This window comes from Cyrtonyx montezumae, unplaced genomic scaffold (genome assembly GCF_038088225.1).
Source record: "Cyrtonyx montezumae isolate F1298 unplaced genomic scaffold, pur_monq_1.0 scaffold_1, whole genome shotgun sequence".
Taxonomy (NCBI): Eukaryota; Metazoa; Chordata; class Aves; order Galliformes; family Odontophoridae; genus Cyrtonyx; species Cyrtonyx montezumae.
The window spans coordinates 22987366-23006391 of NW_027071825.1; the positions used below are offsets into that span (position 1 = coordinate 22987366).

The following is a 19026-nucleotide window of genomic DNA, read 5'->3' on the forward strand; positions in this document are numbered from 1 at the left end:
AAGGTGAAAAATGTGAGCACTGCCAGAAGCTAGTGAAGACAATATTCTGACCGGTAGTTGGACTCTATGTACAGGATGAACAAGAGATGACACAGTTCCTTCCCTCAGGGTCCTGACATCTAATTTGGGTGCCTGAAAAATGAAGCTTAGAGGGTACAAATGCACATGAACAAACCAGAAGGAAGTCATTTTCTGACAGTTCTTCTGCACAAAACCCAAATCATATCTGTTCTTACACACCACCATTTCAGGGCTAAACAGGAAAGCAGGATTTTACACACTAAGTGCTTTTCAGGGATTGCTGTTTGACTTACTCATTCAACTGAATCAAAAAAGACAATTCAGAAAGAAATACATTAGAAACTCAGTAAGCATTCCACTTCCTTAACAGAAGTATCTGAAAGATGATTTAAAGCAAGACAAGGAAAACTGGGCAGACAGAAATACAAGTGTGAAAATCATGATACTACCTACCTGAGCAACCACACAACACAGCATGTTGTTGAATTAACATAGCTCTCTACTGAAGTTACGTTAGACAACTCCACTGAAATACTGCTGAACACAAAACACCAGTCCCAGCACTGCTCTACTTCATCTTGTAATTGTGACACAACATGCATTACCAAGTAACGAGCACACTGAGTTAAAAAGCAACCTGAGGAACTACTGAGGCATCCTTACAAACTATGAGGGGAGGAAAGGGGGGCAAAAAGGAGGGAAAAGGGAAAGCTACTTATTAGCACAATAGCTGAGTCCAGCTAATAGGTTCTGAATGTTACTTGTGATCAGAGAAAGCAAACTGGATTATGAGTGTATTGTTGGAAAAGAGGTGGGTCAAGCAAAACCTTTATGCTCAAACCTCCAAGTCACTTGGAATAGCAGCTGATTTTACCACAGTAGTAGAAACTAAACAGGTTTCTTTTACAAGTGACATTTAATCCTCTATAATTTGAGCAATTTGCACTCTCACACACTGTGATATTGACTGGGCATACGGATCACAATGCCCTCATCTTCTGAGGTTTATCGGGAAAGGAAGCTTTAAACCAAAACAAATCTCAACACATATAATACAACAGCTAAGAGCAGAGCTGCCTCCAGGATCCAGATCTTGTTAATGTTTTGTGTAAAACCAAGCAGTGTATTCACTATTTCAAGCAAATTAGAAGACAAACTAACCTGTGGCTTAAAAAGAAACTTTGTGGAGTCAGGTCAAAACCTCGGGCGGTAGCAAAGAAAAGGGAAAACAAGAAAGGCCAAAGATTGAGCATGAGAGGATAAATTAGTAGCAGAGGAAAAAGGAGCAAAAACATGTTAAGAGGAATTGGCATTACATTTCTTTCCTAAAACATAACATAGCCCAATATATTTTGTTACTGAGATACACAGAGTTAATAGCTATTTGCAACATGCTAGTTCAAAGCATATCAAAAGAAAAGCAACGTGATGGCACATAAGCACTCCGAAAATTCAGGAAAACATAATGATCTCAATCCCCTGACAGATTCAATTCCACTGCTGTTAGAACCAGGGCTGCCTAGCACTCATTTCTTCACTCAGCATAACATTTCAAGCAAGGCTAAATATAATTTAAAGATCAGGCACCAAACTGGAAAAACATGTATATTTTCATCATAGATATTATCAGATAATGCACATGGTAGAGATTTACTTCTTATGCCTAACTATCACTGAACCAGAAGTACCTTATTATCAAATTGCCTGCTGTTTAGACAATTAATTCTAATTAGTAATATTAAATGCATTCACATTTTTATTTATTCATGAGATGGAAGGATTAGAAAGGAATCTGCCCATGGTATACTGATCCTCCTGGAGCTTTGAGAAGAATACTAAAAAGGCTTTTAAAATATTTCTACTTTTTCTATCGGAGGTAATTCCTCTGCATGAACAAACAATATGACAGTACCTGTAGCCACAAACAACACATTCATTTCAACAATAGCTAAACTTTCTTCTTGATTACCAAGAACTATTATTCACTCACCCTTCAAAAAAATAAAATAAAAAGATTCACTATAAATTGAGGCACTCACATAAAATAAACACCGCTTTCCAATTATATAATAAACATCAATTAGTTGTTTTAGTTTGAGAAATGTGGTAAAGTATAAAAATATTAATTTTATTCAAAGTTTTCTATGACATTTTTAGTTATACTATGTTCATACTCATAACAGCACATTAGTAGCACTTAAGTGATGAACTGCAATTATACTTCGTTGAGGAGGGTTACAAACAAAACAGCTTAACATTAAGTAGTTTAGTAGCGAGTATTAAAAAAACTCAATGAGTTAGAGACAAACTTTTCTTCTGAGAAGCTAAATGAAAAAGCAACAATAAAGCTTACAGAACTTAGCTCGTACAATTTGCCTTGAAGGCGGTAGATTGGTTCCCTGAAATAGCAAATTGCAAAAATGAAGTTTTATTTCAGAAACATTTATCATTCTTTTCAACTCCAAACAATTAACTTACAAACATCTGTTTATTATCTTTAAAATAAAAGGTTCAGCAAAGCCCTTTATACCAATAAGTAATTGAGTTGCAACATACAATTTAAAACTCACAGCTTCACTTCCACTTCTATAGAGAGAGAACATTCACTTAATTAAAAAATCATTCATTTCATTTGTGTACTTTTGAAGAGTCAGATAACCGGCTGATTTTCCTTTTATGGGACACTGCAAAGCGATGACAGTTGTTGTGTTTGACACATGTTCCGGCACAGCTAGATAAGAAGTAAATCTCTCCTCAGAGGGGAGAGACAAGTCTTTGAAGCTTTTTCAGTGTTTAGACCTTTCAACTTTTTTTCATTTTAGTCCAAACCATATATTACATCAAAAACGTCACCCACGCTGCTTAGGCTCTGGGGGATCATCACATTCAAGAAGTTAATGGAGTTATTTTGAATGGCATCTTAAAATAACTTCCAATTTCTTGGTGTGAGAAAGAGATTGGCTTTCCATCCCCAAAAAGACAACTGAGTCTTCCAAATAAATAAATCCTATCACCTTTTATCTATGGCAGCACAATAAGAGACTTTCTGAAATCTCAGGTTTAGCACTTGAGGGATCTAACCTCAGTGGTCACATTAGAGAACTGTAATCTTTCACCTTTGACCACACTGCTCACAAAAGCACCAGGAAGACGTTCAATGTGGGCAATTATTTATACAGAATCTGATTGGGTTTTTTAGTAGAACTTTTCGGAAACCCATTGAAACGCGTACTATTTCCACAACATTTTTTTTCCCCTCTGCTTAAGACTTTGCAAAACCCTCAAAGGGAGCAGCAATCCTCAGCAGCATTTTCATTACATTTATTTCATGTTAAATCTAGGACTGATCCTGTGAAGTACCAAGCACCCCTGACCCACACAAAAGCAAAGAAAGAAGCAGAGCTCAGCAGCACTTAGCACCTTGCAGAATCAGTTTCATATTATGCGATAAAAGCAAACAGATAACTGATTTTATTAATGAATCTCGGCTAATTAAATTGAGATTGGCACTTATTCTTTGTTTAGGTCATGAGAAAATGATGATACACAGCCAACATCCTCATGAAGTTAATTGAAAATTTTCAACAGAGGTAAAGGCAAATCTGTTTTTGCTTGCTGAATTGCCCCTTCGCTGCTATTAGCTGCGAACACATGAGAACAAGAAAAAGCAACTGTATGACCAAGCACACACAAGCAAGTACTCACCAGTGTTTTGGATTCTGAAATTCACAAGTTTGCAGTTAATGGAAAAATGTGTTTGTGTGTAACATGAAAGACTTGATGCATTAAAGGACATGGGAGGGGAGGTGCTAACCAGAAGGGCAAGCAGTACAGACTTTTAAACAATTAACGATGGCAACAATGAAATTCAGGTGGCTCTGAAAACTTCAGTACAACAAGGGGATGATGGCGCATTTTATGTGTCTCATGCAGAAATGAGAAATTATAGATCCACAAAAAAATAAATGCAGCCAAGTAAACCACACAGCTTGGATTAACTTGAACATGCTGTTATCCATTCTCTGTTAAGGTGCCTACCTGATTTCCCACTGCACTTTTGTTAACCTGACTGCTTCTTTGTTGGGCACTAAGGAAAGCAGAGGAAAAAAATTATACTGAAGAAACTCAAAAACTAAAGCAGTTCCCGAGCAGCAGATTTTAGCAGTAATAGTTTCTTACAACTGCAGCACCACATAAAGGTAGTGTAACAAAGAAACACACCAAGATCATTGCATATATGTGCATCTTTCAACTATGTTTGGTTAGTTTGTTTTGTGGGGTTTTTTTTGTGTTTTTTTTTTTTTTAATCAACCCATTTAGTTGTGTAGGAATGTAGGCCATACTTGCCTGCTTAGCACAGAAGAGGAGCACAGACAGCCCCTACTAATCACCTCCTTTGCAACAACGTCCTACTTACACTGGTAAATGTTACTAAAAACATAGAGAAATTATGGCTCACGTGGGTAATTGTGGAAACACTGACCTCAATAAATATTAAAAAAAGAAAGACAAGAAGAGAGCCATCTCTTATTTAGAGCAGCACAAAATCCTCCCCTGCTGGAGGCTTCTTAATAGCTTTGTCTTGACAGTTTGTTTTGAATATTATTTTTATATTTATATGCACTTAGAGGGTATACATTTAACCAATGGATGAAGCTGCCATGAAGTTAGTTCAAAAACCTGGAACCATACAAGAAAAGAACATATTTAAAACATACTACTTCAACTATTTTTCTTAATTCTTGAACTCTGGCAATCACAGAAAATCAAAACACATTCCTTTCTCAAACATACAAGTTGCCATTAACTTTAAGAGCTTCTGCATTATGTAGCTTCTTCATGGTAGGCCATACAACTGCAATACTGCTGGAAATAGGAAACGAGCGTTCTAACAGCAGGCTTCTGCTACGCACCACCAGAGCAGCCACTGATGACAGCAAGTTTTCTTTGGATTACATTATACTATTTCAGCAGGCATTGATTAAATGACAGAAAAAAAAACATAAGATATTGGATAGCTAGAAACATTACTCTGAAAAAGTAAGATAGATAGATGTGCTTAGATCACGATCTGCAGGCCCCAAGGCTGAAATCATGTTTTGCAGAGGTATTGATCCAAAAAATTGCTGGAGCATCAAAACTCAGCTCTGTCCCAACTCTGATCATGCCTTTAGGGCCATAATATATCAAACTAGCAATCCACAATGCTGTCGGAGAGAAGATCCGCAATGATGGTGCTTGCTGGGCTTAGCACACAACATTTTTGGTCAAATAACAGTATGTGTTTCCAGTGCATCACCATAACTGCATCAACTTTGGTGCAAAAATTATAATTAAATAACCTGGATACAGAAAACAGAGTAATAATTCCTCACCAGTTCAAGTCTGTTGTTTGAGAAGCACAATATAGCTTTACAAAACCTAACTGCCATTCTTGCAGGGTCTGTTTGTTGCTGTTTTTTCTTTCAGTTCATTGTCTTAGGGAATACAATTAAATAGACAATATCATACCAGGAAATGCACACCTTTTAGGAGTTGTCCAGCAACTGGTTATCTACTGTTCTAAATACAAATGACTCTTCATACAGATTGAAGCACGCAGTTAAGTTTCAGTTACACCAACTGGAAACAAACCCAATCCTAACATTTTACCACTCATTCTGTTAAATGAAACAAGTATTAACACTCTAAGAATTTCCCAAAATCAATACATTTCTTCATAATTACACAAACTTGTTCTAAACATTGGCACTCTTAAAACTTTCTGAAGCCAATTCACATCATACTGTAACCACCCTAAACCCTGCAATGCTGCAAAATAGTTTGAAATGCCTCGAGCTCTCATTCATATGAAGAAGGTTCACAGGACTTACGAAATAATGCAGTCACAGGAGACAGCTGGCTAGGAGACTCAGCAATCAAAAGGAAACAGTAGGAAATCTGAGGAAGCTATGCTGCAGGATGTTTAGACACTGCACAACTTTGCATGCTCCCCCAAAAAATCATTTCATTTTCAAGTTTTAGTGTAATCACTAAAACAACTATATGATTATAGATTAAAAGGTATATTTTCCAATGTTTAGCTCATAAATAAATTTTACATTTGAAATTTTTCTTACTTTACCACGTTTTCTCTTCCAATGGATCACCAGTCAACAAAAATACTTGACTAGTCATCCATTTCAACTACTGTACAGACTTGCTTAAACTCACAGTTACTAGTAAACCTAAGTTTACTAGGTAAACCTAAGTCTAGAGCCATTTGTTATCTGCTCACTCCCCACAGAGAGGCTGGGAATTTCCAGATCTCAGTTGGCTAAAGGCAAAGAAGCTGGTCAAGAAACTAAACTTGGACATTACAGCTATTTGGAAAAGGGTGTAGCAGTGATGCCCACAGGTTGAACTACAAGCCATCCACAACAGCATCCACACTTTGTGTGGATTTTTCCAGGGAAGAGACGTGAAGTAGCCCCAAACATACTGACACTCCAGAATCCAAACCATGAAACATAGGAGGTTCCAGTCCAACACAATGAAATATCTCTTAACAGCAAGGAGAGGCAGTCATTGGGATAGAATGCATAAAGAGCCTGGAGAATCACTGTTTTTTTTCTGGACAGTCTCAGGACAAAACCCTAAGCAAACTGGTCTGAACTCAACATTGTTTCTCTATGTGACTTTCAAGGTCACAACACACACCGTTACTATATAACGGAGTGTTTTCGGCAGGCTTTTTCCTGTCAGAAGAGAAAGAAGTGAAGCAAATAGCAGGCAGGTTGTTGTCTTGAACTCTAGAAGGCCAGCTACCATTCCTACAACATCCTGTCATTTGTCAAGAGAACTGATAAAGATATACAGGACCTGAAAACAATATTAGAGAAAGTTGTTCAAGCCAAATACAAACAGCGCCTTCTTTTGCCTTTTCCATTCTCAGCTTTTTGAATTCTGTGTTAAATCTTCAGGACATGCTGTCAAAGATGTAGACCTTCCTTTTTAGTGCTAAATAGAATAGGCCATAACCTAACACATACAGTGGTGCCAAACTTCGTTGCCAACAGCACAGGCAGATGAAACCTGTTACGATTCCATACACAGTTATAGAAAATGAATACGACTGAAGAGACATTTGTTCTTCAAAGTGCAAAGACAACTGCAACATTTTTACTAGTGTGAAAGAGTTGGTATGAAGTCTCTGACAAAAAAAGGAAGAGACTTGTTGGGAGCTGGGAAAGAACACTGAGAATATTCTCACAGTCTTTTCAGTTAAGCAAGGAGAATGTCAAAGCAGGCTCTGGAGGTTATTCTGCTAGTATTCTCTACAGCCAAACAAGCAAGCACACTTAATGCTCAGTGATATGTATAACACCAAGCAAAACTGTTTTACATGGAATCACAGCTCCCAAAACATGTTAGCAATAATAAGGAGACCACCAATAACATGCATTCCTGTGTCCCTAAAATTGATGCCTCATCAGCTTTGCCAAAGCTACCTCTTAAAAACTGATGCAATTCTAGACCAAGATAAAATCTTCAGTGAAATCAGACTAGTGAACTAAGGCAAAGAATCCACTACAAGTGCGTATTGAAAAAGAACACACTCTTGCATGTTTGGAATTTTTCAGCTTCCATCTCCATTGTCACAACAGAAGACTTGTTTTGAACTCAGTAAAAATAATAATAATAATAATTCTAACAGTCTTTATAATGAAGTATCAGTATGTACATACTTTGCAAAGCCAATGAAGTCTTCGTGGTTGGTGTTGATGTAAGAAACCTGGATATCAATCAGCAGCAGCACCTATTAGGGGAGACAACAAAAAAAAAAAGGTGGGTGAGGTAGAAGAGTGAGACTAAGAAAAAGGGAGAAAAGAACAATACTTTCAATTTTCTCCATATTTTCTCAATATTTCTTTCATAATTGTTAAAGCAAAAAGCAACTATATATACATATTTAAAGTCCTACCATTTCTGTTCATATTCATGTTTAATAAGCTAGACTACAGGAAAGCTTAACACTTCCCTCCTCTTTTTTTTTTCCTCCTGACAGACATAATTTTCACTAACTTGGACTTCGCCCACTTTGTTAACATCAACTATAAGTCGTCAGAAAGAGCATAATAATATGTAACAAGTTTTTGCAAGTTAAGCCTATTCCTGTCTACTTGGACCATTCCAGGCAAGCCAGCAAGGAACCTTATAAAATCTGAGCATCATTTGCTTTAGGTACCTCATAAAGAAGTGATATGTAAGCTAGACCTGTGACAGGAAATGTACAGCCCAGGAACTAAGCAGCTATTCTGATGCACACACCAGGCTCAAGAGATAAGCTAGTCAATGAAATAACAGAACAAATGGTTTGTAAAAGAGAAAAATACAACTCACTATTTGCTGGTCCTTTTAGATGCAAATTTGAATCACGCTTGATAATCTATCCAGGCAAAGAATTTGAGAAGACACAGGAGAAAACCTATTTCCACCCTTGGACAGATTCTTGAGCAGACATGAGTCTAAACTAAACCATGACTGTACTTTCATCTTTTCAGACTTCCATTTATCAGCAGGAAGTAAGGAAGAAATATACTGCTATCAGAGAAGTCCCAACATATCTTACAGAATGTGAAAGAGTCCTTTTAGTCCCTTCTCCTCCCTCACACCCAAAGCTTCATAACCAGGACTAATAATTGAAAATTGCATAATTAGCCATTACCCATACCGATGCTTTTGAGGCAGTGACTCATCAATAAACGTCACTGTCAGACTGTAAAGGCAACACTTGGATAGATAAGCCTCAGCAGTGAAAATAAAGCATGAGTTTTGTAAAATACTGAAATGACAATCACTTTATTAGAATACAAGGCTCTCTTTATCTACCAAAGAAGTCCATCTACTTTTTTTTTTTCCTATAATTAGTCCTAACTTCCACATGCTTTACATTGCCCTATCAAGGCATCACACTACAGTGCTTATGAGCAAGACCTAAGCACTAAGAATAAGTGCACCTGGATCCTCTTATTCTCCTTAAAGTGCAGTTATTTCTGCACAGCTCTATAAACACAATATCACTCCCAAATTCTCCTTCGTTTCTAAAAGACATTTAGTGCCTCATACAGAGCAAAAGATAGCTGGGATTTGAGTCTAGCTCTTCTAGTGAGGATATTTTTGGAGGTAATTTTGATTTATTCATTATAAACTGCTAACAGCATAAATAATGATGTGACTGGGACAATAATGTATTTGACCAACTTTTGGTATATACAGAAAGCTGGTATTTTGCACATTGCTCTGGGAAATTGCCAGGTGTATGCACACAATGAAAAATGGAGGGGAGAGGGAAAAGAGAGAATTATCCTAAGTCACTTGCATCTTCAAAAGTTTGAAGAAATCAGATTAAGTCGACTAGAACACCACAAAAGCACAAGGCCAACATGCTTTTCAAAATTATTTAAGACTTCAGATTGTTCTGTGATTGTAAAGAAGCAGAATATGCTGCACAGCTCACTATCTTGCAGATGGGAAGAACTAGTTGAACTAGTCAGTCTACGAACTAGTCAGTCTAGAGCCCAGAACTACTTAGGACCTCTGTCCAATGCTTCTTCCTCAAACATACTTGCTGTCACATTCTGCATACCCCAGACAAAATTTCCTGTCCCATTCCCAGTAGATTTTCTCATATGTACTCTAAGCTTTAAGATTTCCTGGATTTGGGATGCTTAACTGGGTGACAAATATTTTAAAGAAATTTCTCTGCATTTTATTCATTTACTTATTCTATACTTCAAGGAAAACTATAGTCAGAAAAGCTATACATCTATGAACCTGAAATGGTACCAATTAACAAATCTCTCAAAACCATGAGTTTAAAAATACCACAACCAGAAATGAACAATTTAATAGCAATCCCTGTCTTTTAGAAAAGTTAAAAGGGGGGGTCTTTCTGATTTTAGAACAAAGGAGAGATCACTTTCTAATCTTCACATTGGAGACATTGCCTTTCAAAGCACACAACAGCCTTCGATGGTCAGTTTCAGTGGTTCCAACTTATGCACCTCAGCAAGTCTGTCAGCATGGCCAGCAACAGTCAGGGCCAAATTGCTCAGCTCTGCCCATGGTGGCACAGGAACAAGCTAACACTATTTTAAGCCAACATTGCCATTGGGGCCCAGTATCCTTAAGTCTTATCTTAAGCCCACTGGATACAAGGTACTGTCTCCCAGAGCCTGCATGTCCAGTCACATAATGCTATTTCTGAGCCATTAGACCCTGGTATAAAGAAGAAAGTGGAATTAGCCTGAATGCAATTCTGGAGCTGGACCATGCCCAGCCAGCTCATGAAACAAGAGGGAGCTCATTCTGCCCACAGAACAACTCACAACCAAAGGCACAGAGACACACACACTGCCTCTTTATCATCAACATTTTTAATGGAAAAAAGGAGAGGGAAATTATAAGAAACTGAGGACTTGGAGAAACGTATCTTAGTCCCACTTTCATACTAAATAGAAAACAGCATTAGAGATTGCCTGAAGATGCCAAATGTCCTGAGTCAATCTATGATAATGATTAACTAACTCTCCTTTTTTACTTTATAGTGACACCCAGAAATATATGCCTAGATTTTCATCAAGAGGGAGAGAAGAATTACAATCATTGTGCTAAAATAAAGCAAACAGATAACATTTCTTTTCATCACCCTTTCATCTTCTATCACTTCTCAGTGAAAGGAACATGTTTGTATCCAAGAAGCACAATAAGGAAGAAGATGATGAACATATAACAAAGGACTCAGGTCCTCACCATAAAGTAGAGGAATGCAAGGCTTACTCTAAATTAGGCTGCTTAGCTGTCACTAGGGAAGACAAAGTCATGAAGAATCAGGACATCAGCCTCCCTTCTGGGTCACAGTTTCCACAGGCATTGACAGGAAGGATGCTGCAACTGTACTACCAGCATCTTCATTTACTATTTCTACTTCATCTTGAAAGACTAGATTAGGATTTTTTGTAACAATTTAGTCTCTTCTGCCAAAGTTCAGTAGTAGAAGAGCAATTTCTAACCTATTCTCAAGTGTGTAGCCTGCTTCTACAAAAAACATCTGTCCATGCATTTCCCTGAACACTGAACTCCTATGTATTCTCACCTGATCCTTGGTCTTCTCTTCTCTTTCTCGAATGTACCCAGCAACAATTCTCTCTGTTTCCTCACACAATCTTGGATAGGTTGCCAACTGAAAAGTAAAAAAAAAAAAAAAAAAAAAGAAATTTACATCTTCAGTAGCATGTAAACAGAGGAACTTCAACTTCCTTTTTTGTAGTAAAGCGAGTCTCATAAAGGCTGGGGCAAATGCAAGCTTTACTTCCTATTAATGGTGATCTGCCAGAGAATCTGCAGGGACTTAGACACTTGGATTTTTTTTCTTAGTTTTTACTCCACAGAACAATGAAGAAAAGACAATTTTTTGGAATAAAAGTAACTGTATCACTGAAATCTTAACAATTCCAACATTCCAACCAACCACACTCAGAGGTATGGGAAGGCTTCAAACGCAGATCTGGGATGATAAGTTAGAAAGGGCTGACAGTCTTACAGTGTAGCATTTCACTCAACTAGTTACATATCCTTTAAACACATCCCACCTCTGATACAAAGCTCCACAATGTTAAGGGGAAAGCATTAGGTAAAGGTTATTTTCCTCAGCATTCATATTCTAAATGGACACATACAAGAGCACTATAACGAAGCTTCAGCAGCTAAAACACAAGTCATCAACCATTCCAAGAGGAAAGCAAACTCCAGATAAAAGTATATTTTACCTGACTACTCAGAAATCATATAACTGTGAGAAATGAGTTTCCATGCTGAACTACCTTATTTCCTTGTCTACTACGACAAAATAGACAACAAAATGTTAACAAGTTTTTAAACTGGTTGGTATGTTTGCCTCTAAGTTGGTCACTTATCCTGTTTAGCTACTCTAGCCTATAGTAGCTGCAGTATTACCAATAAGATGCACGTTTGAATGGTAGCAAAGACAAACTAAAAGAAGAAAAAAGCAGAACAAAAGCTTGCATATGTCACTTTTACACTGAGCACACTCTAAAAGAAATGCTATGCTGCAAGCATGCTTACTCGGGAAAAAGTGAGCAGGGTAGAACTTATACTACCAACTGACAAAACAGTTTATCAGCCTTCAAGTGGCACATCTCCATGCTTTTTTCCTGTGCCTAATTCCAGAGCAGTGTTCTGAATAATTACCAAGTTTCTCGTTCTTCAAAGGCTCCACCTTGTGGCAACATTCTACATCTCAATTATGGTACTTTAAAATGTTACTGGTAAAATGCAAGAGTAATCACAACTAACAACAACAGGAAAAGACTCTGTGCAATTACTCCAAGTGATATTCTCCAAATTCAGCTCAAAATATCATGGTGAACTCTTCCCTATGATACTCACCAAAAGATGACTTCTGTTTTGAGAAATAGTTCATTTATCTCCTCACTGGTACAAAAAGTTGTGTTATCCAGAGGGATGTAAAGAACAAGACAGGATGTTTCTCAACAATTTCAGTAGGTCAGCATTCACATCCCAGATTTGCTCCAGGACTTGCTACTTTTGGCTTCTATATTCATCATTACTTTGTCAAGAGTTTGGCAGAAGTTATTATTTAAAGTCGTATTCCTCAGATAAAATATCAAGCTCTGTAATTTTTTATAACACCCTAAAGTGCAAGAAAGAGTTTGTGCTAACTGCTATAATGATTACATTCTATTTACATTACCAGATCTATTTGCAAGTTACCTTTTTAGTGCACTTCTTGACAGTGTTGATTAACTCTTGCATCACTAGATCCACACTTTTTAAGCAAGGTCCTTTCAGCTTGACTATCTGCTTTTTAACAATAGCTTCAAATGCCATATCTGGAGTAAATAAACCTGTTCTGTGGACATGAAAGAATATGTAAGATAGTAATACAAATATCACGCAAGGAAGTTTATTTTTTAAACCAGATTGCTCATCTGCTTTTTCAGAATTTTGGAGCTGAATTAAAACAGTATCCTTACACAAACAGCCTTCCATAGAACTAAAATTGCTCCATTCTCTTTAACAAGTGTTATTATATTGCAAGAACATGAAAGTTTTACCATAATGTATTTCTTGAAGATGACTATGAGCACTATAAAAAAGTATTGGAATAATATTGTGAAACTTCTTCAGCAGCACACCAAACCTGAGAGAGGAATGGCAGCAGCAGCACTCTATAGTACAGCCACTGGCATAACAAACCAATAAGATTCCCACAGCTGCATTTTTCCTCTTCAGTCTCAACACTAAATATGGTTTTATTACTCAGAGTCTTGCATGGAGAAATTCAGTTTGTCACTGCAGCATGTAGGAACCTTATATAGACAGGTACCTTGCAGAATCAGCTCCAAACAAACAGCCCTTCCTCCTCTTTCAAACAATAGTTGCAAGATTTAGCCCTATACAACATCAGTTACATATATATATATATATATATAAAAACCACAAAAACTATAAAGACATGCTCAGAACTAGTCGTCCTTCAAGTTCTTGCCATCAATAGAACCAAATTCCTGAAAAAGTTTTCATAATAAGACTGAATTCTCAGGAGATGCTGCCTGTCAGAGCGCTGTCCATTTAAATGGGAAGCCAGAGATATAGCACTGCAAGGAACGTGTAACTTCACAGCTTTGACCTTTTCTTTGTAAAAAATGGTCAGAAGTCATTTTCCTATGCTAGGTAACACAAACCCTAATTGTGGGATGATGTCCGTCAAAATCTGAGATTGGCTGTCACTGATTTAAGAACAAAGTTACCAGTACTACACAGAACACTAGGACAGCCTTGTGAGCTTTGATTTTTTTGGTTTCTAAATGACTTGCACCAAAAATGAACCCATATCAGATATGTAAGACAAGCAACAAACTCAAACAAGGGAAGAAAATCATATATCACTAGATTGCTTGAGGTAATGTGATGCTTTCAGATTTTGGAACATTATGCTGCTGTGAAAAAGCTAGAGATCTTATTTTAAGCCTAAATCAAAACTCTTCTGTTAACCTTACAGTACACGATAATGCATTACCACATGTTTGTAGGATATAATATTCACTAGAAAGTTTTCATGTTATCCCTGATGGATTCCTCATAGCACCAGTAGACCCACACAGTCATTTTTCACATTTTTTTTTATGCAATAGGACTTCTACATCCAGGAGATACAGGAACTAATTTGATCTAATCAATAATCATCTGTCAGAAACAAGGTAGCCTTTAAGAATTTCCACAATTCATCCACAGCCAAAAATTTACATTATGGACAATTATTTATTCAAGTCATATTTAGATTCTTTATCTCCTCTTGCTTTATGCAATTAAGTTTGTAAAAGCTATGACGGATGTGGCTCTATCACCATTACTTGGTGCAAAAATGTAAACAGAAACTTTGCTTCTTTAAAATAGGCAGCTATTTTAAAGAAGCTTCTGGTACAAATTCTGAAGTAAAAAGGTTGAAAAGAGTGATAGCTCTTTAGTGAAAAGATCTGATAGGGCATCCCAAACTGGCTAGGAGGTTTAAGCCCGAAGGAGGGGCAGAAAATGTCTGAGGTGAGGTTTGATTAGTATCTGGAAATGTTTACCATTACAGCATTCCAGGAAGAAGCCAATGATATCATGAAGCAAAAAGAGGTACAGACTAAGCCATGTGCAAATACTATTGAGTACTAGAGCATTCGTTTGAGATTTGTTTGGTGTGTTTTGTAGGTATTTAACAGTCCAGCAAATCTCATGCTTACATTTTTGGCCATCAAAGGATTGCATTTAAGAGACATCCTCTGCAGAAGAACTTCACTCAGCTGTCAAGTGTCAGACAGCCCTGTATCTAGACTCTGAACACAGGCTTTCATTGTTTGCTTTCTAGAGATTTCTGCCTTGTCTGTAGTGAGCATGTGCAAAACTGCATTGCTTCATAGCTTTATACCATTTTCTGAAAGGAAAAAAGTCTTCCTTACATTCTACACTGACAAACTACTCTCATGAGCTGACGTATCAGCTACCCCCACCAAGAGCATGGATTCCATAAATATGCTGTTCTCCTAGGGTGACATCAGTCATGCATTAAAAATGTCATGTAATATTTCCAATTGATACTGAATTTATCTGGTAAAGTGATTGAATAATAGCAGAAAAGAGACAACTTAAAAAATTCATCCCATGAATGTACAGTTACAACCAGCTACCCCAATTCCAACAGCCTTAACACAGTAAAAATCTTATGTTATATTGAAAATTATAGCTAGACACTTCAGCTGGCAGTATCAGGAAAAAAATGAAAATTATTTTACAGAGAAAACCATTGACAACATTTCCAGGTAAATTAAACATTTCCAGGCAAACCAGCTATTCAGCCCAACACAGATGAAAAACAGAAGTATAAAGGAGTGGAAGAAACATCAGCTGTTGGGAACAGTACATTAGAAATGTAGTCTAGCAATCAGCAGTCATGCCCACAGCTTAAGAAGACCACATCTTGACAACAGCCTTGAAAACGGGAGCACTTGCCTGATACCATGGATGTTCTTGATTGCATAACTTATTTCTCTCCGCAGCTCTTTCTCATTGAACTCCATCTAGAGGAACCAAAAGCATTGAAGATTGCATTAGGAGAAGCTTTTAAGTAAAATAGAAAATATTACCTTTTTCAATATATCTCAGTAATCATCTAATTTCTTCCACAGTAAAGACCACGTTCTTCATATCAAGCTTTATCCTTTCTTTAACACTGTTGGCATTGAAATAGGAATACATAAATAAATATAACATCACCAAGATGGATAAATACCTTCACTAGTTCAAAAGGGAAACGTTCGTGGAAAATACGATTAATTTTGGCACCACCTGAAAGCTCTAGTGTATCAACTTGATCTCCTGATCCTTCAATTCTTTTTTCAAAGTCCACTGAAAACTGCTGTACCATCCTAAATTTCAAAGAGAGGAAAAGAAGAAAATCTTAAGCACATCAACCATCAACTATTACTTCAGTGCTACGTGAGTATTACTGAACAATTAAAACAGATTAACAGTTAACAATTAAAACAGAAGTGGCCACAACAATTCATTCAACCAAGGTGCCTATCCAGAGTGCTATACTACTCTTTATAAATCCATTCCTACATACATACACACACGACCCTCATAGGATATAGCTCATATGCTATCTTTTTTTTCATAAATGTTGTGCTTAAAATAATAATTGCTTATTAAGCCATACATTAAAGTCAGCTAAAAATATATCAGGGCACCAGGCTTCATTCCTATTTAACTGTAACTGCTATCACTATTAATCACATTCATTTTTATTTTATTTCATTTAGAAAAGAAAAAAATACTAGCAATCTTCATAGTTAGGTAAGCAAACAGAAATCCTGATGTTTAAGCTACAATAGATTGTGTTTGAACAGAACAGCACACCACTATTCAGATGCCATTACAGAAACAGAGCTCAGTGGACAGACCACAAGCAAGAGGTAACACTTGCTGAGAGTTTGCAATGACCTCTGCAATGACCCTTTGATCTTTCTAATATCTTTTTGAAAGATACAGTTCAATAGCACAATGTGCTATTGTCAAGTCATTAAGCTGATCCAGTACTGGCCAAGTAGTAGATTATTTTCTTGTATGCATTATGGAACTTGTTCTTCAGAATCAGAAGAAAGGTTCTAGTTATGTTATTTTCCACATCAAGTAAAAAGCAAGGAGAATTTTTATGAGAAAAGTTAACTTTTCCTTTAACCTACTTATAATGAAGGAATTAGAAAAACTGTGCAGAGAAGTATCAAGCAGGGAAGTACAGGATGAAATGGAATTAAGTTCTTTTTCCTTTAGAAAACAGTAGTACAGCAAAACGTGCTTGAGATGCCACAGACTGAACAAGTCATAAGTTCGTATATATGCTCCTATCAGCTAAAAGATCAAATGTTTAAGAGAGAAAAAAATACCCATGTTGTACTCTCATGGAAGAGTCCTAGGCTATGTCCCCAGGTTTTCCTTCCAGTCAAAACATCTTAAGTCATGAGGGACAGAATTATGCCTACTCTTTTGACACAGTTGCCAAAAGCAAGGAGTAAATCAAAGTCTTCAGCTGGATCGGGAAAGCCTTAATAGTTCAGGTGACCGCTTTCCTTCCTGAATTCCAGTCTTGGCCTCAATTGCTGCTCACGTGTTCCAAACAACAGAGATATGACTTTGTACTCCCCAAACTGGAATATTTTCCCTGTCCCCAAAAACTCGCTTAGTTGCTTTTTGAAGGCAAAACATCTTTTAATATTAGCTCCTTCCGTAAGGTGCTCTGGAAATCAGGCGCATACCACATGAAGGTCTACCATCAACAATTAATTTTGATTAATTTGCCATTTTCAAGTTCTTTTGGATGGCCAAGTTTCCATATATGATTAAAAAAATAAGCATTCCCTAATGTTCTTTTACATTCCTCATCTTATAGAGCTCTAACACAATCTCCTCCCTTTGCATCTTTTCAACAGGCTGAAGAATGTGTCCATACAATCAGAAGCAGCTTCTTACCTTAAGCTCATATATCTTTGTTACTCATCTTTGTACCTTTTCCTGCTCTGCCTTCTCTCTATGACTGCTAATACTAATTTAGGGAAAACCTTACTGAAATATTCAAGAGTTTTGGAACACCAAGCACAAGATTCTTCACTTACATATAGAATCTTTTCCCATATCCTAGCACTCAAACACATCAGGAAAAAAAATGAAAATCAAGCAAAGCAAAACAAACCCATAGGCAATGGAAAAGCAATAAGACAGCACTCACTGCAACAAGGCTTTTGTTTTTCTGGTTGGATCTTCTGGTCTGAAGTTTTTGTATACCTCAACTTCATGTTCTATAGAAAGCAGCTGGCTCTGGAGCTTGCTCCTGAAGGCTGGTAGGGTATCCCGAATATGATTGGTAAGTTGCTAAAAAGCAAAGAGAAGCCCTTTTATACTGTTAATTAAGATGAAAGCAAGAGCACAGCCATTTCCTTCAGGCTGCCAAGCATATCAGTGTGGCCTATGCTAGCTTATTAGTGTAATTCCTTTTGATCTTTGAAGCAATGAAGACAATTAAAGAACACCACAACATCCCTTCCATGTGCACATTATACGAAGGCTTGAAAAACTTATTGACTTTTTCCATTCAGTGAGGTCTGTTATAACACAAGTGTTCAGCTATACACTAAAAAGTTACTTTAATTTGAAATGCTCTCCAACAATAACTCAGCATTTTGTTGCCAACACCCATACTGATTCTGAGCATCCAAAATCACTTGAGAACGGTGACAGAAGGAAGTGCAGGCACATAGAGTGTCTACTTAGCACTCTTCCAGTATTTACAAAAGTAACTTTCATATTACTACTTCATTGTATGCAGAATACTAAGGGGAAGCGATTTAGCCCTCAAATTAATGATTATAGCACTTTTCCTTTAATAAATTATTTTTAAAAATCTTTATTTTTGGCCAAATAAAGTTTTATCACTGAAGAGCATTGGATTTCATTTATGAAAATATACCTAAAATATTGGAAAATAAAGTGAAGAAGAGTAGAATAAGTTAAGCTCTTCCAGCTTTTCTAAGACTCCTCTCAGTTACTTCTGCACAGATGTTGTAATGTGTCTGGACAGTACTGTCAACTGCTCAATAAGCCTCCCATGCATTGCATTCATACCTTGATTTAAAGTAAAAACGGACTTATTGCACTATATTGCAGATCTTCCCGATCACACAAGCTATAAGTAAACATGAAAAACCAAAGTATTCAAACTCAGCCCCAATGCTGTTCAGCAGGCCTCAAAGGCACATTATCAAAAGCTGAAGTTTCCCTGGAGCACCACCTTGTGGATGCAGATTAATTTAAATATTACCTGGAACCACAAACACTAATGCATGTTTAACAACTTGGGGACAAGTCTTGCACACATCCTCT

General features: G+C 37.0%; 1 protein-coding gene across 5 annotated transcripts in view; it reads right to left on the reverse strand.

The window, feature by feature from the left end:
• The window catches only part of DNM3 (dynamin 3), a 165515-nt gene that overhangs the window by 123502 nt on the left and 22987 nt on the right, over positions 1–19026 (reverse strand). For 4 of the 5 annotated variants that reach the window (XM_065743845.1, XM_065743828.1, XM_065743855.1 and 1 more), the window contains exons 7-14: positions 17876–18018; positions 15881–16016; positions 15601–15668; positions 12817–12955; positions 11159–11245; positions 7749–7819; positions 4060–4108; positions 2391–2420 (exon numbers count right to left, since the gene is read on the reverse strand). In XM_065743845.1, the coding sequence (XP_065599917.1) occupies positions 2391–2420; positions 4060–4108; positions 7749–7819; positions 11159–11245; positions 12817–12955; positions 15601–15668; positions 15881–16016; positions 17876–18018 (723 nt within the window). The remainder of the gene's footprint in view (positions 1–2390; positions 2421–4059; positions 4109–7748; positions 7820–11158; positions 11246–12816; positions 12956–15600; positions 15669–15880; positions 16017–17875; positions 18019–19026) is intronic. The other variant, XM_065743836.1, reaches the window with a different exon arrangement.